The sequence below is a fragment of the Trematomus bernacchii genome, unplaced genomic scaffold (genome assembly GCF_902827165.1).
Source record: "Trematomus bernacchii unplaced genomic scaffold, fTreBer1.1, whole genome shotgun sequence".
NCBI lineage: Eukaryota > Metazoa > Chordata > Actinopteri > Perciformes > Nototheniidae > Trematomus > Trematomus bernacchii.
The window spans coordinates 1,014,953-1,034,796 of NW_022987709.1; the positions used below are offsets into that span (position 1 = coordinate 1,014,953).

At 41.1% G+C, this 19,844-nt stretch overlaps 1 protein-coding gene across 1 annotated transcript in view; it reads left to right on the plus strand.

Moving 5' to 3' along the window:
- Positions 1 to 1,332: 1,332 nt before the first annotated feature.
- Positions 1,333 to 19,844, plus strand: part of LOC117491072 (unconventional myosin-VIIa) — a 35,798-nt gene continuing 17,286 nt past the window's right edge. The window contains 33 exon segments of the mRNA XM_034140917.1: positions 1,333 to 2,030; positions 2,359 to 2,394; positions 2,510 to 2,611; positions 2,697 to 2,849; positions 3,369 to 3,553; positions 4,772 to 4,893; positions 4,985 to 5,127; positions 5,221 to 5,334; positions 5,480 to 5,633; positions 5,734 to 5,810; positions 5,888 to 6,007; positions 7,716 to 7,855; positions 7,963 to 8,173; positions 8,255 to 8,390; positions 8,474 to 8,643; positions 8,736 to 8,876; positions 8,965 to 9,123; positions 9,220 to 9,312; positions 9,932 to 10,026; positions 10,115 to 10,199; positions 10,286 to 10,504; positions 10,886 to 11,095; positions 11,174 to 11,389; positions 11,496 to 11,654; positions 12,197 to 12,493; positions 12,581 to 12,741; positions 13,395 to 13,521; positions 13,598 to 13,717; positions 14,490 to 14,663; positions 15,306 to 15,380; positions 15,382 to 15,534; positions 18,908 to 19,075; positions 19,163 to 19,280. Coding sequence (XP_033996808.1) covers positions 1,932 to 2,030; positions 2,359 to 2,394; positions 2,510 to 2,611; positions 2,697 to 2,849; positions 3,369 to 3,553; positions 4,772 to 4,893; positions 4,985 to 5,127; positions 5,221 to 5,334; positions 5,480 to 5,633; positions 5,734 to 5,810; positions 5,888 to 6,007; positions 7,716 to 7,855; positions 7,963 to 8,173; positions 8,255 to 8,390; positions 8,474 to 8,643; positions 8,736 to 8,876; positions 8,965 to 9,123; positions 9,220 to 9,312; positions 9,932 to 10,026; positions 10,115 to 10,199; positions 10,286 to 10,504; positions 10,886 to 11,095; positions 11,174 to 11,389; positions 11,496 to 11,654; positions 12,197 to 12,493; positions 12,581 to 12,741; positions 13,395 to 13,521; positions 13,598 to 13,717; positions 14,490 to 14,663; positions 15,306 to 15,380; positions 15,382 to 15,534; positions 18,908 to 19,075; positions 19,163 to 19,280 — 4,732 coding nt within the window. The 5' untranslated portion in view covers positions 1,333 to 1,931.

A 19,844-nucleotide genomic window follows, 5' to 3' on the forward strand; every position in this document is an offset into this window, starting at 1 on the left:
ACCTCTCCACACTCGTTGGTTTGGAACAGCACTTAATGTGGCGGACCCTCCGCGCGAACGCGCAAACGGAGGGGTAGTGTGTAGGGTGTAGGGCGTGGTTTGGGATTAATGTGTGATGATTGGTAAATGCTGTCTCATGTGTATTAGTGATGGGAATTCCGGCTCTTCTTGGTGAGCCGGATCATTTGGCTCGGCTCACCAAGAAGAGCCGGCTCTTTCGGCTCCCAAACGGCTCTTCAGTTTACTACATATTATACCTTTTATAATTCAATCAAATGTAGCCCTGTTTTGACTCATGATTTATATGTGTACACATATCACTTAAATTATTCAATACATCCTTTGTACTGAAGTATTCAAAAGTAAAAATTACATGTTTAATATCAATTATTTGCTGTGGCCAGTTTTCATTGCATTTACAGACCCTTGTATCTCTCTGATACCACCCAATGAATGCACTGACTTGCTTGAACCACGCTACACAAAGCAGATAGCAACACCTATAAAAAACCCGAGGTGACAGGGCTTTCAGTGTTGCAGCTCCTAGACTGTGGAACAGCCTCCCAGTATATATCCGGACTGCTGAGTCTATTGAACTTTTTAAATCTCAGCATAAAAACTCACCTCTTTGCACTGGCTTTTAATACTAGTTGAACATTACATTTTTACATTTGTATGTGTTTTTTTTAAATATTTTTCTAGTATTGTGCTTTTTATCATGTTTTTAATTAATTGTTTATTATTGTACTCCCATTGTGTTATTTAATATGTATTGCCTGTACAGCACTTTGGTCAACTGAAGGTTGTTTTAATGTGCCTATATAAATAAATAAAGATTGAGATTGAGATAAAAACTTAAGCAATAGACATTTAAATAAAGGGGCTACTGTATCGACATTTTAAAATTAGATTTAAAAGAAAAGGCCCTGACTAAACAGCAGGGCTCTATTTCAGGTATTAACATAAGAAAAAAAAGACAGCAACAAGCTGACAAATCAAATCTTTGCTGAGGCCAAGATAAGCATAAATAAATGACATAGTGAAAATAAATATATTGGGGCAATGCTCAGTAACAGCATCAGCATAATAAAAAAAATGCAATGCTCAAAGCATCCAACAGCAATCCTGGATATTACATGTCACTGCATGCATGCACGGAGCAGCTGTAGCGCGGAGATCATCATATCATTCTGTCTTGTATTACTTAACAACAAAATAACAAAAAAAAACGGCTCGTTCGCGGGCGCGAGCCGGCTCCCGTCGTTCACTTAAAAGAGCCGGCTCTTTGAGCCGGCTCGTTCGCGACCGACACATCACTAATGTGTATGAGTAGAAGGTATGAGCAGTTTTATGATCACATCCTCCTATCTCCAGTGAGCCCAGTCATCCCTCTTTAATATCTGCTTTACAACGTAATTGCTTTGATAAACAGGAAGTGCATTGGCGGTATCTGGCCTGAGTTTCTGTATCAGGAAAAGTGACTTTACTGGCATTTGTGTAATCCACTCTCCCTTTTAGCGGGAGTTTTTGCACTGTCAACAGAATACACTTATGTCTGGTGTCAGTCATTTCAATATTTCTAAGACAATTAGCAAATAAATCCTTTTTGTCATGTCTATAACATTTTCTTTTTTTAGAAAGACTCTTACATTTTTTTACCATTTATTCAAAGACAGATATCGTGTTTATTTGGTTTATAGTAAATGGCAGTACTACTGTTTTTCCATTGTGAGTGCAGACATGAAATAATCCAGATTAAATAATTGAAGGGGAAGGAACATGTTTTCTCTTCACGTTATCATCAGACATCTAGATGCGAATGACAGTTGCAATTGCTGAGGGTGCTCTGATGATATGAAGTGAGTCGGCTGGTTGGTGACTGGTGGCTCTACCTTCTGCAGGTGCAAAGTCAAAAAGCCATAAAGAGGTGTATGCTGGGAAACTGCCTGCTTCCTGCTTCACAGTCATTCAAGGAACAGCAGCAGCAAAGACAGCTGTCCTCAGATCTGACACTTATTGTTTCGAACAAGGTAACACAGTTATGATGATGTGTATTTATTTTGTACTTTTCCATTGTGATCTTTAGAGTGTTAAAATGATAGATCTATGGAAACCGAAAATTGCATTTAAATTGTGTATAATTGGGTTTTTCATGTTCAAGTGTCATGTCAAAATGACAATCGGAGAACCCCCAAACTGCCTTCTGAAAATACAGTTGTTTTGCTATTGTATGTTATCTCCGGCTAGTTGTCATACATAAGTTGTGGCACACTGTTATAGCTTACTGAGGTGTTCTTGGGTTACTGTCACTGGGCTGAATCTTAATAAAGAAGATGACATTTTCACATTCCTTTGCAGTCTTATCCAGGGTTTGCTATGCTGCATTTGAGTAAGGTAAGAACAAGTATCTTTGTAATATTTATACATGATCCTAAAATTACTCAGACATTTTGATTGAGAACTAGTAGTCTTTGTCAGCACCATAATAATTGTTTGTTGCCCCAACTAGGGTGATTTTGTGTGGGTGGACTCCAGTATCGGGGTGCCGATTGGGGCGGAGGTGAAGGTGTCAGACACCGGACAGCTCCGGCTGATCGATGATGAGGGAAAGGTACAAAACCCACTTTTTTTCACTTCCAGAAAAATGAGTTCATGACTTATTATATAATGTAAACCCTTTTGTAACTTTCATACAGGAGCACAAGGTGAGCAAGAAGACGGAGGGCACCGTGCGGCCCATGCACCCCACCTCTGTGAAGGGTGTGGATGACATGATAAGGCTGGGGGACATGCACGAGGCCGGGCTCCTCAGGAACCTCCTGGTGCGACACAAAGAAGGCACCATCTATGTAGGTTTCTGTTCCCTCGGCACCACCTAGTTTTATGAGGTCCATAACCTGCTGTGAAATGCTTACTTGCTGTGATTGGCTCCTCTATTTCAGACTTTGGCCTGTGCTTTATCACAGTGCTGTTCGTCTCCATAGAGACAAATGAGCCTCTGTTGAAAGAGAACATCCCAGTGTTTCTGTTTCCACAAAGCTCAGCAGTGTGTGTTCAGTTATGAATCATTGTGTTGCATAAAAATACTATTGCTAAATCCTGGGGGCAAAATGTACAAAGGCTTTCATCTCTTTGTGTTATAACCCGCGGCGCTTAACACAGCGTTCATGATTTGAATCCGTCCATGAAATTGTTAGATCATATTTAGAACATGCAGATGATGCATTGCGGCCATGACCAAACGGGGGTCAATGGGGTCCCTGGGGTCCCTGGCTTAATGCTGTGCCTACAACACAGTAACTTGTTTATGCTCATGTACACAAACATATTCCTCTACTGTGTCTAACTTAACCCCCCTCTGTTTTAAGACATACACAGGCTCCATTCTGGTGGCAGTCAACCCATACCAGCTGCTGCCCATCTACACCACGGAGCAAGTGCACTTGTACACAGACCGCCGGCTGGGTGAACTGCCACCGCACGTCTTCGCCATCGCAGACAGCTGCTTCTTCAACATGCGCCGCAACAAGAAGAACCAGTGCTGCGTCATCAGGTGGGCTTCAGTCAGACGCTGGTCCTGATCACTAGTTCTGCTTCAAATCATCCATTCATCAAATAAGCCTTCATTTTTAGAAGGGAGACCCACTGAGAGCAGACTCTCTTTTGCAGTGCCCCGTTTACAATACACAAGAAGATAGTGTGAAAATGTATACTTACATATAATAGACAACATTATAAAGCGGCCCCATTTGTGAGTCAAATGATGTGGCTGCAATACAAATATGTATTATCACTGATTTCTAAGAGTAAACTGAATGTCTGACAGTTTATGGACCAAACAATTATTGGTTTTTAGAGAAAAGCTATGGTGGATGAATTGATGATACAAATACTCATGTTCACAGCCAACATTACCATGAGATACCATAGAAAAGCTACTGGAGACAAATACAGGATAGCAAGAGCCAACAAATCAAGCAAGACATTCACATTAAGATTACAATATGAAAATGTCAAATGGGCAAAATTCAAATGTACAATATTCATATTTAACTGTCATGATAATAAACTGTAATTGATAAACGTATTAATGTGAAATGTCCAAAAGTATTTTGAAGATTATTCCATTTGTAAGGTGCAAAGAAATGAAAGCTGATTTTCCGAGGGTACCATACATAGTAGGGATATGTAAGAGCACTGCATTGTGGGGTTATTAAGGCTCCTGAGGGCTGGATAGATGTGAAGATTCCTTCTTAATTACAACAGGTAAAGCTTTAGTTGTTGGAGGCAACTTTTAAAGAATTGCAACCATGCCATCGAGCATAAAGTGCTTGCTCACGTGTGTCTGCATATAAATGGATTCAACCATTAAAAGCATACAGGGGGGGGGGGAAATTCAATTGATGTTGATAATTTTCAAACAATGTTGACAGGGGTTTAAAACAGACATTTAGCTTAGAAACAGTGAAAGGCATTTTAAAGACGGTAAATAATTTAAATATTGAATAATATTGTTGCCCCAGACTGAGGCCCTGAATAAGCCCTGTTCAATAGCTTCTTCAGATTTCCTCTTTGCATTTCATTGCATCTTGTTTGTCGTTCATGTATTCATGTGTGTTGTACAAAATGTTTTGTGTATTTTTAAGTACTTGATATGAATGAATCCTATTGTTTTTACTCTAAATATCATTATAAAGTAACATTTATTTTTTCAAAAGCTACCTTATTAAATGAATTTCCTCTGCATGTGTCACTTCTGTCTCCCCATCAGTGGAGAGTCAGGAGCAGGGAAGACGGAGAGCACCAAGCTCATGCTGCAGTTCCTGGCTGCAGTGAGCGGACAGCACTCCTGGATCGAGCAGCAGATCCTGGAAGCAAACCCCATCCTGGAGGGTACGGGCAAAAAGTCTGAAACTATAAAACAGTCTTCAGAATCTGCTGAGTCACCTGTTTCGCTTAATCTGCTGTGTTGTTTTCTTCTCAGCCTTTGGTAATGCCAAAACCATTCGTAACGATAACTCCAGTCGATTTGGAAAGTACATTGACGTCAACTTCACCAAGGGGGGGGCCATTGAGGGGGCCCGCGTTGAGCAGTACCTTCTGGAGAAGTCGCGAGTTTGTCGTCAGGTAGAAAAATGTGTTATGAGCAGAATATTTGCAAGAGCAGTACATTGGGACAGTTCAAATGTTCTTGTGATAAACATGTTGGTCCACATGCAGGCGCCGGAGGAGAGGAACTACCACATCTTTTACTGCATGCTGATGGGAATGCCAGCCGAGCAGAAGAAGATTCTTTCCCTTGGGAACGCTGCGGAGTACAACTATCTGACCATGGTACTGGAGTACTTTGGCAAACTGAAATGTTTATATAAGTGTGATGGATACTGAAGATACAAAAGAGCCAGTTAATCTCATATTACAAGATCAAGGTTCAAATCAAGCAGTAATTAAGCTGTAAACCATGTGATCATATCCCCAGGGTAAATGCACCAGCTGTGAAGGACGTGATGATGTGAAGGAATACGCCCACTTCCGCTCAGCTCTGAAGATCCTCATGTTCACAGACAATGACTCCTGGGAAGTCTCCAGGCTGCTCGCTGCTATCCTGCACCTCGGCAATGTGGCCTACGAGGGTAAAGACAGCACCATACGAGGGGATATGCACACCAACACACATACTGTATATAGTTGCATTTTTTAGCCATTACTTATATTTGTTTTGCATTCTTTCAGCCACCATAGTAAATAACCTAGAGGGCTGTGACATCCTCCAATCATCCCATTTCAAAATGGCCAGCCAACTTTTGGAGGTATGATTTTTTTTTTTACAAATCTTAACTAAGGTGCTGAGATGAACTGTTCTTACTGTGTTTGCCTCTTACCTCAGGTGGATCCCAAAGCGCTGGAGAAGAGTCTGACTCAGCGCTCCTTCATGACAGCCAGAGAGAGTGTGACCAAACCTCTGGCCTCGGCCCAGGCGGTGGACTGCAGGGACGCCTTCGTCAAGGTCACATCACTCTTGATCCATGATTTGCAGCAAATGCAGCTTATTTGAACAAAAACTAAACCAACCTTGTGATGATATAATGCTCATACACATCAGAGAACAAAAGTGATGGATGATAAAACCGAGAAACTTTTTAATTCTGTACCACCCTTAGGCAACAATTTAAACCTAATGTAATGTGGCCGTTTGAGGACTTCTCAGACTTTACATTCAATATCAGTTTATCTTCAGGTCTCTGAAACTCCTTCAATGACAGAAGAGATCATGTCCTCATAGGTGCCTGTAAAATATGTGTTTGTTGGGTTTTTAAACCTTAAGCTTAGTAACTCAACATTACATTACATAGCATTTAGCTGAGGCTTCTATCCAAAGCGACTTACAATAAGTGCAATAAACCATAAAGATTCAAACTAAGGACAACAACATCTGTGCTGACATATTCACCTCAAACAAGCAACATCATTGTAAGTACTGATGCATAAGTAAAACTCTTAAGTGCGTTTTTTTGTTCCAATTAGGAGCCAGTTAGGATAGCAAAACATCCATCACATTAACAAAAGCAAATGTCCTCAATTTGACTTGTTCATTCATTTACTAACCAATGTTAGCATCCTAGTAACATTTAGTATTATTGAATAATGTTAACATGCTGTCACATACACTACCAGTCAAAAGTTTTTTATTTATTTAAATGTTTTCTACATTGTAGATTAATATTGAAGACATCAAAACAATAAAAGAACACATGGAATTATCTAGTAAACAAAAAAGTGTTAAAAAAAAATCCAGAATATGATTTATATTTAGCTGGCTACTGCAGAATGCTGTGGTATCCATGCTGGTTAAGTGTGCCTTGAATTCTGAATAAATCCCCCACAGTGTCACCAGCCCCCCCCCCCTGGTTTGCAGTTTCTGAGGCTGCTAACTGATGTATCTATTCTCTGCAGCAGAGGTGTCTCTTTATCTTCCTTTCCGGGGGGGGGTCCTCATGAGAGCCAGTCTCATCATAGCGTTCGATGGTTTTTGCGACTGCACTTGAGGATACATTCAAAGTTCTTGACATGTTCCTGATCGACTGGCCTTCATTTCTTAAAGTGATGATGGACGGTCGTTTCTCTTCACTCAGTTGAGTCTTGCCATAATATGGATTACAGCAGCAGTCAAATAGGGTTCACATGTTTGACTGCTGCTGTATATGTTACATATGTGAGGATTTATGCTAATGCTAAATGAATGCTTTTATGTACCTTTAGCAGTCACGGCTAGTATTGTATTATCTGTTAGTGTACATGCTACACTAGCTAATATACATTTAGCATTGTAGCAACGTTCAGCATTAAATCATGTTAACATGATAAAGATACATGCTAATATATTAGAATGAATCTACTATACAATATGCAAACATTTTGACCAGCTTCTGAGCATGATTTTTAAATAGCCTACCCAAGTTTGGCCTCCTCTTTTCATGGCAGACCTGGCCAAGACAGCAGCTTAAGAAGTCTGGCAACAAGTACTAAAAACAGATAAGCCAGAAATAAAGCTACAAATCCAACTAAGAGCAGAGTCATTTACCATAGCCTGAAAGCAAGAACATAGGAGTTTGAGTCAACATTTATGACATTTCGATATTTTGTGATGTTTTTTATTAAAGTGATTGGTGTTACGTAAAATACGTAGGTAACATATTCTCTATATTATTTTCCAGGCTATTTATGGAAGACTGTTCCTTTGGGTTGTGGGCAAAATCAACGCTGCCGTTTACAAGCCAGCTGAGGATTCCAAAGAGGTCCGACAGTCGATAGGCCTGCTCGACATCTTCGGCTTTGAGAACTTCGCCAAAAACAGGTTCACAACAACTCCCATGACATTAGAGTGAGGCTGCATTGTTGAGACAAATTGACTAAATCCCCCATCGTTCTTTCCTCTTGTGCTGTTCTTTGGACTGTTGGCAGCTTTGAGCAGCTGTGCATCAACTTTGCTAACGAGCAGTTGCAGCAGTTCTTCGTCAGGCACGTTTTCAAGCTGGAGCAGGACGAGTATTCCCGTGAAAACATTGTTTGGCAGCACATCCAATACCAAGACAACCAAAGCACCCTGGACGTGTTGGCCAACAAGTCTCTGAACATGATGGCGCTTATCGATGAGGAGAGTAACTTCCCCAAGGTCTGTATCCTCCTCGTATCTCATCAGATTTTAAAACAGAGCAAATCAGGTTTTACCTTTTAATTTGTTGTTATTTTTTAGGGCACAGATGCCACACTGCTCCAAAAGATGAATCAGGTCCATGGTAAAGGGGTCATCTATATTCCCCCCAAGAACAACTATGAGACACAGTTTGGAATCAAACATTTTGCTGGAGAAGTCTTCTATGACTCAAAAGGTACTTTTAGAGCTTTTAGAAGCAGCAAGTCATTCTAGTGCAAGTCCTATGTGATGTTTTTATTGTGTCTGTCTTGCTTTGAGGTTTTCTTGAGAAAAACCGCGACGCCCTCAGCTCAGATCTGATCCAGCTGGTGGAGACCTCCACCAACAAACTCCTCAAACAGGCCTTTCACGATGTGCTGTCTTCCAGTACCATCAAGAGCAGTGTGAACCCCAGGATGATCATCACCTCGGCCAGCAGCAGCCTCCGGGTCAGAGCAGCTTTGAGCTTCAGCAATAGATAAAGTAGTACATTAGTTGATGTAATTACCAACACTATCTGACATTTGTTTGTGTCTGGCAGCAAGCGAGTGATGGCAAGAAGCGTGTGCCGACCCTGACCGGCCAGTTCCGTCAGTCTCTGGATTCCCTGATGAAAACGCTGACTGTGTGCCAGCCATATTTCATACGCTGCATTAAACCCAACGACTTCAAGAAACCCATGGTGAGAAAAGAAGCTGCATTCACTCCAACCAAACCAACATATTTAATTATCTACCAACAGTGAATGAGATGTGCTTCCTGTGTCTCAGCTGTTCGACAGAGAGCTGTGCATGCGCCAGCTCCGTTACTCTGGTATGATGGAGACCATCAGGATCCGGAAAGCTGGATATCCCGTACGATACACATTCGAGGAGTTTTTAATTCGCTACCGTGTGCTTCTCAGAACGTCCCTCTGTGATCCCAAAAAAGTAAGTTGGAGGTTTGATCATTTTTATCATCACTTCCTTACACCTTTGCTTATCCTCTCTCTCTGGTTTGAATTATGGATATTTTTGCTCTCACAGGAAAGTAAACAGAAATGCTGTGAAAGCATTTGTGAATCTGTGCTGAGTGGAGAGGGCGACTGGAAGATTGGCAAGACCAAGATATTCCTCAAGGTGCTTATTGTACAGTCTGTTGTTACTGATACATATGTGTGTGTTGTATGCAACTCAAAACTAATTGCAAAATCTGACCAATGCTGATACCTTATGTTGAATTTGTAATACTTGCTGTGTAGTGTACTGTTTAAGTAATTACAGTTCAGAACAACTAATCCAGCTTTACAAATTCAAATAGATTTTTATTTATATTATTAGAGAAAGCCGAATATAACTTTTAGCTTGGTGTGGCTCCTAAAATGTCAGTGCTTGTATCACAATCATCCAAGACTGGAATGTTTTCCTCAAAACACCTGTTCTTTGTGTTACTAAGTGCAATGTCTAAACAACAATCAGACGGACATTGAGTGCACATATTCATATCCTGGGGAACAACACAACTTTGCTTTATTTCAGTCCGACAGGTTTATCGAAATATCCGCAAAACTATGTCACCCACACCAGCTTCAGCTGTTTATTGTTAATTAGCTCATGTTAGAATGTTTGAATCCTACTTACCTAATGGTAATTACAACGGGAACTTATGTATATATATATATATATAGTATATATATTGTAGGAAATAAATATCTCCACCAACAAAAAAATAAAAAAACGTGTTACTGTTTTCTTTCAGGACTTCCATGACACTATGCTGGAACTGGAGCGGATGAAAGAACTTAATGTGAAAGCACTTCTGATCCAGAAAGTCCTGAGAGGATACAGATACAGGTTTGGGGGAAAAAAGCTTGGAAATGACATTTATATTTCGCTTATGTGACTTGCATCCTCATGTCTGTATGACTCTTTCCCTCTAAAGGAGGGAATACCTGAGGAAAAAGGCAGCTGCTCTTGTCATTCAGAAGCACTGGAGAGGACACAAAGGCCGAAAGCTGTACAAAGTGGTGAGTCACTGTTTCACACATTGCCATCTATTAATAGGAAATGCAGGGAATCATGCATTCCCTCTTCAATGCTGTTCCAACTCTAGGTCCAGCACGGCTTTGCCAGGCTGCAGGCTCAGGTCCGATCCCGCCAACTTCACTTCCTGTACAAGAAGAAGCGTGAGGCGGCCGTCGTGCTGCAGGCCCGAGTCAGAGGATACCTGGCCAAGAAGGAATGGAAGCGCAAGAGAGACGCTGTGATCCTCCTGCAGGCACACACCAGGGGGGGGCTGGCCAGAAAAGCAGTCAGAAAGATGAAAACAGATGTAAGTTTAACCAGAAGAACTGTCTCTAAGTGACACCTGATGGTGGTCAAAGTCCCTGCTGGTTATCTGTTACAGTTCTCTGACGTCACCCAGCCTCCCTATCAGAGGAGTTCATGTAACCTTTCATCAACACCACGTCATGCTCCAGATGTCCTTCGCCTTATTTTACCACATATTTATTTACATTTAGTAAATGTCAGTATAACAACAATTTCAATTTAAATATGATATGAATATAAAAAACCTACTGTTTTAGTGTAATTATGTATGTACAGTAATATTCATTCCCTAAAGCCATGGATGTGAGTGGCACCTCTGGTACTTTGGTTACTTTGACTGAGCAGGAAGCTTTATCCCTGATCTTCTTTTGTCTTCTTTCAGATGTACCTCTCTGCCAAAGAGAAAGAAGAAGAACGGCGGGTGATTTTGGAGAGACAGAAACATTTGGAGGAAGTGCTGAGGCGGAAGAAGGAGATGGAGACCAAAGCTCAGAATGAGGCCATCACAGACCAGGAGATGGTGGACAGCATTTTTGATTTCCTGCCTGTAGTGGTTGGGGGGCAAGAGGGGCAAGCCCCTGTAGGATTTGAGGTTTGAATAAAAAAAAAAGGCTTTGCAAATTTGGATTTCCTTGTGAAGTCAGTCACTGCATGTCTGCTCTGTTTTCAGAAATTTGAGCTGAAAAAGACAATTACTGAGGAGATAGACATCGACGACGTCCCCATGGAGGAAGATCTTCCCAGAGGCGACGATGATGACGATCTGGATGAGTACTCCTTCTCCAAATTTGCCTCTATGTACTTCCAGGGTGCAGCCACCCACACCCACATCCGCCAGAGGCTGCGGCAGCCCCTGCTCTACCACGAAGATGAAGGAGATGTCCTGGTGCTTCCCTTAGACTACGTTAATTCATCATTTTTCTGGTTCTTATACGAGGAACGTCTTTGTTGGCCATCAACTTACCATTGTGTTTCTGTGATGTTACCTTCAGGCTTCCATGACAGTGTGGTGGATCATCCTGAGGTTTTTGGGAGACCTCCCTGAGCCCAAGAAGCAGGTTCGAGGCAGCTCTACGCAGGAGCGCTTCATGCCGCAGGAGCTCATCTCCAGAAAGGACCGACGCCTCAGCCACATGGTTGGCCTGGATCAGGTACATATCCTGACAGAGAGCAGTATTATGACATTTTGTAGATTTACATTGTGTAAAATCATGTTGTATTAGGGCCATTGTAGGTCAAACTTTTGTTTAAAATGTACAGAACAGTTGGAGGGGGTTAGTTAGAGTCGTTCATTTAGGAGAAACAAACGTGGATAAAAAAGACCAACTCTGAGATCAAAGGAAGAAATTCACGAGAAAACAATCACACATTGACTGCAAAGTTAAATGTGCTTAGGTCCTCCACTGCAGATAAAAGTGTTACCTGATCCATTCTTACACAGTGAATCGGTGTGGTTCCTTGAAACCCTTTTCTTCTTGCAATTGTTGGCTTTCTTCCTGGAAAGTCTGTGAAATAGTTTTATCTCTTATCTCTTGAGTAAATCCACTTTTTCTCTGGAAAATCTATGACTATCACATATAGTTTTTTAATATAACCCTAATGCCCAAATACAAAATATGAATCTACAATGACCTTTCATACACATTGTACATTTATCATATATTTAAAATGTATTTCCTGTTGAATGTTTTAGAGGGTGCTGAGGAATAAAAAGGAAAGGAAGCCTTCCACAGTACCCGAGGAACCAGGACAGAACAGGAAGGGCTCCATGTTCACAGACCTGCTGGCCAGGAACAGGAAGCCTTCTGCTGTGCCTGCAGATGCAGCAAACCCCAAGGTGTACACTGTACCAGAGGGGAGCCCTCGAACCAGGAAGGGTTCCACATTCACTGACCTACTGACCAGAAACAGAAAAGCTTCCACTGCTACAGAAAATGCACCCCCCAAACCCACCTCAAGCCTCAGGAAACCTTCCATCATCGTGGAAGAGGTGAGGTGTAGGACGAAGAAATATTCTGACTTGCTGTGAAGTTTTATTCTGTCACTTATATACTGAGGGATGTCTTCTTTCTTTCAGTCTGACGATCTGACGGAAGTGTCCAAGCCTCCCACCCTGCAGAGTGTGAAGGAGGACGGGGACCTCATGGAGGGGGAGGGACCCACCCTGGACCGGCCGCTGACCTCACTGGAAAAACTCCACATCATCGTGGGATATGCCATCGTCAGACGTGACCTTAGGTAACAGAAGATCCATTTAAAAGTCACATAAATCCAATATCACCAATAAACTTATATATATAGACAATGATTTTCTTTTATTACACATTTACTGAATTGTTATGTTTGAATTAAGTATTTCCTTATTAAATATGGGCAATCACTTCCAGAACAGTAGTCTGCACATTGAATCACGCCAGGTTCAAAAGTCAAGTTTCATTTAGCTGTCTAAGGTTTTTACTAAGGGGGATATATTTGTATTCAAACATAAATAAACAAACATAGTCAACAGTCATAGAATAGCCATGTTTTTAGGAATGAAATGTTGTATAGGCCTGGCTATGAATGGTTTATGAACATCTGTTCAAACCTTTAGAATATAGATAGGAGTGACAGTTTGGTGTATGCAAGTGATACTCAAGTGCAGATTGTTGAATCAGCATAGTTTTAGAAAAAAAGTCATTAGAACAGGTTTAAAATAATCTCATTTAGAAAACAAAGATACAAAGTTGGCAACATAAAGCCCTTGGATGCCTTCTTTCTGCTAGTCTGAAAAAAAGGCATGTAATGAATTCAAAATAGCCCAAACTCTTACCAGTGATTCAAAATGTATGTGCCTAGTGTCTTACCGTAAACTCTCTACTATTACAGTATGTGTTCTGTTGTCTGTCCAGGGATGAGATTTACTGTCAGATCTGCAAGCAGCTTCAAGACAACAACAATCGCAACAGCTACTTCCGCGGCTGGATCCTGCTGTCCCTCTGCCTGGGAGTCTTCCCCCCCAGTGATCGCTTCATTAGGGTAAACACAGATCTCTGATCAGTGTGTAGCATGCTGTGTGATGACTCTCACCTCTTCTCATCTCTTGCCTCGGCAGTATCTGCAGAGCTTCATCCGGTTCGCTCCAGGAGGCTACGCCCCGTACTGTGCAGAGAGGCTGCGGCGCACCGTGCAGAACGGAGTGCGGGGGGAGCCTCCAGCCTGGCTGGAGCTGCAGGTACTGCCACTCCCATAATATGCTCATGCTATTATTTTAAATGTGTTCATATGCATTGCATTTATAGAAGTTGTAGAATTAAAAATCACAGCTACAGCAGCCTAGTGTTCTGATCCATTCTCTAAACAGAAGGATTATTCTGAAAAACCGTCTTAAATTCCTACGTTGTTTATAAACCAAAAGGTGTTTTAACTAGGAGGGTTTTCAAAGTGAGTGGCTTTTTCTAAACACAAATGGCAAAAGTTTCAAAATATGAAATTAAATATATTTATTTCGCTAGATAACTTTCTGAGAAAAAAAGAAATTAGCCGGGGAATTGTTATATCTTTGGTCTAGATAGTATTTCAAATCATATACCTTCTTTTTACATTTAGTGCGTACAGCAGCTGCCCTTACACAGCAAGACTTTGACCCTTTTGCTCATGTATTTGCTGTGCAAAGGATTGTGGGTCTGAACAGCCAGAAAACCATTCTAGGTTTCATTCTGCAAACTGCGACTGGATGCAGAAGCAAATCCTGTATTTAGAAAATGATGTATTTGGACGTACTACATGTTTTAAGGGATAAGACATAGTGTGGTTTTATGGGTATTGGACATACCGAAGGTTTTGTTGTTGTAATGCTTATTTCGGCCACAAGAGGATGAAGTGCACAGCTACCCCTGTTCTAATGTTCCCATTGTAAACCTCGCTGTCAACAGAATGAACTTCACACGCACAGTTTATATCAATGCTGCTTAATCAACATGATTTGTTTGCCTGCTCTGTGATAGGCAACCAAGACAAAGAAGCCCATGATCGTGTCTGTGAACCTGATGGATGGACGCTCCATCAACCTGCCGGTGGACTCCTCCTCCACCTCCAGAGAGATCTGCCAACTGCTCTCCAACAAAATCAAACTCAAAGACACATTTGGCTTTTCTGTCTACGTCGCCTTGTACGAAAAGGTGCGCAGTTCCATCCTCAGGTGTAAATATTCCTGTAGTAGGCGATAAGGAGATCTGCTATTATAAAATGATCTCACCGATTCTTTGTACTTTGTTCTTTACAAGATATTTTATTTATATTTTTTATTTGCCTTTGATAAGTTAAGACTCATGTCAGCATTAAGTCAAAGTAGCTTATGTAGCGTATGCCCCATAGCTGCTATTCATCCCTTTTCTGCATGTAAATACACTTTACAATGTAGACAGATGGGGTCCATTTTTATTGTAATAAATAATAAAATGACTGGGCCATGGTAGGTGAGTAATTCAGATGAAAAACTCTCTCAGATTAAAGGGGTCATTTTACAAGGAAAAACTCATATATTCTCATTCATCATAATTATTCATTGTAATAAGGTTGATTTAGCCCTTGCAAAGCGAGAACGGTCTTTTGCACTTTAATCTCAGAGAATATTACATTTTTGTGAGTTTTTACTTCTATATGTACCTATCAAAGAATATCCAATATTCTTTTGGAAGTTAAAAATCATTTGGTTTTGAACTTTTCTTCCCGCTTAGAAAGGTCCTAATATGCCACTTCATGTTTTAGTGATTTTAAAATACCTACAAATCCATACCTTAACACGCTGACCTGTCCTGAAGGTGTGGGCTCTGGGCAGCGGCCGGGAGCACGTGATGGACGCCATCTCCCAGTGTGAGCAGGAGGTGAAGAGGGAGGGGGGGGCAGGAGCAGCACGCTCCCTGGCGGCTCTTCTTCCGCAAGGAGGTCTTCACCCCCTGGCACGACTGCAAAGAGGACAAGATCAGCACAGAGCTCATCTACAAACAGATCATCCACGGCCTCAAGTTCGGAGAGTACCAGAGTAAAAAGGTTTGGGGTTTTATTGATAAGGACTTATTCTGCACATTTTCAGGTTCATATCAGTATGTAGTGTCTCTACTTTAAAGAGTCCTCTCCTGCTGATGTTCAGGTGTATATCAGTATGTAGTGTCTCTACTTTAAAGAGTCCTCTCCTGCTGATGTTCAGGTGTATATCAGTATGTAGTGTCTCTACTTAAAGAGTCCTCTCCTGCTGATGTTCAGGTGTATATCAGTATGTAGTGTCTCTACTTTAAAGAGTCCTCTCCTGCTGATGTTCAGGTGTATATCAGTATGTAGTGTCTCTACTTTAAAGAGTCCTCTCCTGCTGATGTTCAGGTGTATATCAGTATGTAGTGTCTCTACTTTAAAGAGTCCTCTCCTGCTGATGTTCAGGTGTATATCAGTATGTAGTGTCTCTACTTTAAAGAGTCCTCTCCTGCTGATGTTCAGGTGTATATCAGTATGTAGTGTCTCTACTTTAAAGAGTCCTCTCCTGCTGATGTTCAGGTGTATATCAGTATGTAGTGTCTCAACTTTAAAGAGTCCTCTCCTGCTGATGTTCAGGTGTATATCAGTATGTAGTGTCTCTACTTTAAAGAGTCCTCTCCTGCTGATGTTCAGGTGTATATCAGTATGTAGTGTCTCTACTTTAAAGAGTCCTCTCCTGCTGATGTTCAGGTGTATATCAGTATGTAGTGTCTCTACTTTAAAGAGTCCTCTCCTGCTGATGTTCAGGTGTATATCAGTATGTAGTGTCTCTACTTTAAAGAGTCCTCTCCTGCTGATGTTCAGGTGTATATCAGTATGTAGTGTCTCTACTTTAAAGAGTCCTCTCCTGCTGATGTTCAGGTGTATATCAGTATGTAGTGTCTTTACTTTAAAGAGTCCTCTCCTGCTGATGTTCAGGTGTATATCAGTATGTAGTGTCTCTACTTTAAAGAGTCCTCTCCTGCTGATGTTCAGGTGTATATCAGTATGTAGTGTCTCTACTTTAAAGAGTCCTCTCCTGCTGATGTTCAGGTGTATATCAGTATGTAGTGTCTCTACTTTAAAGAGTCCTCTCCTGCTGATGTTCAGGTGTATATCAGTATGTAGTGTCTCTACTGGGACATGTCTTCATGCTTTAATGTTCAAAAAGCTCTTTATTTTTCTCATACTGTCTGTGCTGCAGCACCACTTTTCACCCTCTGTCTGAAACCAGAGCCCAGTCTGTTCTGATTGGTTAGCTGGCTAGCTCTGTTGTGATTGGTCAACCAATTATAGATTTACCCACCCTTTAGCCTATCACGTACAATTTGTTGGACCGCTAGCCAATAGAAGCGCGAGTGTTACGTGATGATGTCACTATGTTACAGAAGTAAACAAAGGAGTCCAACGGAGGAGTTTCAGGCAGGGGGGGGAAGAGGGATGATAGCCTTTGTTGTACATTTACATGCACACAAACCTATATCACACTCTACAGGAAAAGGAAAACCCCAAAAAGCAGAATAGGACCTCTTTAAAGTTAGGTCTTCTTCCTGCCTGTACTTTTATTGTGAGATATACATTGGCCTTCAGTAGCGGGCCGTGAATTTCACACCTTAGCCTTCAATAGTGTCCTACCTGAATCATCCACTTTTTAATACCATCATTATTACGTCACTATAGAAACCATCAATATTATCCAGAAACGCAGTATAACAGGGCGTTGCATCACAGACAGGTATCTTATGTAGCGAGAATGAATGCCATAGAGTGGCGAAGTCCCTCCCACTTACTTCCGCCCCATGGGACCTTATTTCGGAAAAATTATGCATTGAAGTCAATGGGGAGAGAAAACCTATCTTTCGATCCCGTTTGAATTGTGCCATGAATTACACATATGATGTTTGTCAATCTTAAAAAATCATTTCCATGTCAAAAAAGTCACAGTTTGTCGTAAAACTGTTGAAATATAAGACTATGAAAAATACGTAACTAGAAAGACTACAAATCCCAGAGTCGCGTAAGTGATGTCACAATTGTTTACCTCCACCATTCAGATACCTAAGATCAGCGCAATATAGATAGAATCTATCTATATGGCGCTGGCTAAGATAAGATAACTTTAACAAGATGCCTGTGTGCTTAGTACCAGGTTGTTATTATACCAGCAATGGGTCTTGCTCGTTCTTTTGCTTCCCGTCTGATGAAACGACCAGGAGTGGCTTGATCAAGTTAGCTACCTAGCTAGTAGCTAGCACGTTAGTTAGCATTACAGCCTTGTCATTTTTATTAGCCTTAACATGAAGTAACATTAAGTAACCCAAAATGTTAAACAGTAAGAGTAGTAGTCATATTTCGTGAACCCTTTGAATAGTACTGTCACCGGTGTGATCATTCTATAATACACCATTTAATTCCGGGGGAGAAATGCTAACGCTAACGTTAGCATCGGCGATCTTTTCTACTTCATGCTATCTGCACAAATGGTTGACATTAAACATTAAAACGACCAGGCAGTTCAGAGAGAATCAAAGGAAGGCAGGCAGGCAGCTTTGCATGACATTCTTCAGGACGTGTTTCATTGTGGTGATAGTCAATCGTTTGTTGACAAGACAGTAGTGACGGCCATCTTGGTGACGTGTGTGGTTGACGAGAGATGTAGTTCATTTAGCGTTTCACACAAACAAATGTGTTACTTCACAGTTTTACGGCACATTTTTTTTTTTTGACTTGCAAAATTATCTTTTAAATTGACAAACATCATATGTGTAATTCGTGGCACAATTCAAACGGGATCGAAAGATAATCTTTCTCTCTCCATTGACTTCAATGCATAACTTTTCCGAAATAAGGTCCCATGGGGCTCAACCGGAAGGGGAGGGACTTCGCCACTCTATTACTAAAGCAAGAAACCCATAGCAGAACTGCATCAATATTTACTTAATAAAATGACAAGAAAATATGAAAACATTTAAATGAAAGTCATGATAGTATACTCACCAATACGTTTGATTATTTGTACTCAAAATCCATCCTCCTTTCTTTCCTCAAGAAGAGTTCAATTACTCTGTTGGACAGATTATCTGAGCATTGACCTGATTGGTCAATGCAACAATTTCATTTCCATTTGTTTTGACTCACAAGCACCAGCACTGTTGATTCTGAAGGCCTCAGTGCAGATTGATTTGACCTAGCAACACATTCTGAATTAAATAGGATTGGATAAAAGCTCCAACATTAACAACCATTACTGGACTCAGAGAAAGCTATAAAATGAAGAGAATAGACTATTGGAAATAATGTAATACATGTTAATGAAAATATATTAAAAGGTTATTGAGGGATTCTGATAGAAGGCCTTGCTGGCTCTGACGGACCACCACTGATTGACTTGTTTCTCTACGTTTCACTTCCACAGGAGGATGATTTGGTTCAGCTCACTGCAAAACATGTGTACATCCAGCATGGCTCTGAGAGCAGTGCAGAACATGTGAAGGAAGCTGTGCAGGACTGCATCAACAGCTCTCTGCTGGAGGCCAAGTCCGAGGCCAAGTGGGTGCAGATGGTCAGCTCTGCTCACGCTCAGGTCAGTCCCTCACAGCACCGGACACACATTGAGCCTCGCCGCTCTGAGTAGATTTAAAGTTCCTGTCTGCTTTTCTCAACACCCTAGGGTCCTTATGTGAGTTCAAGACAGAAGGCGGACTCTGTGAAGGCGGAGATGGTGGACTACGCCCGGGAGACGTGGCCCATGTTCTTCTCCCGCTTCTTTGAAGTTTTCAAGCTGTCAGGTAGGAATCATCTCGCTCTTGTTATTGTTGTTCGACAAGCAATGGATAATGTGCAGCCAGCCAGCCTAATAAATATGTTATTTTCTTATTATCCCTTAAGGTGTTTCTTTAGTGTTTACTTCCTGTCTCTTTTCTTCTGCTGATTTCTCTGTCCTCTAGCTCGCTGTGTCTTTTTCATTCCTCCTCTTGTGCTGTTTTCCTGTTCTTCTTCTCCTATTCTTTTTTGTAATATTCAAATAGTATCAGACGTAAAATACGTGTTTTTTAGGCCACTGCTGAAGGTGTTCAATTTACCAGACTGCTTGAACGTTGATCAGAGCATCCTTAGCAACAGTGTGCTATCCTAGCATAGCATCTGGATGTCCAAACTGACATCATCGGGTATTCTGTATTGTAATGACTAATAACAGTCGTTCAGCTTTTTACTTCATTAATAAAGTAATATGAGTAATAATGTGTCATTGCCTGAAAACATAGCATCTGTTTCTATCAGGTAAAACACCTTTTTTACATTTTCAGGCATTATTATATTTTCACTTCAAGAAATGATTCCAAAGCATTTTC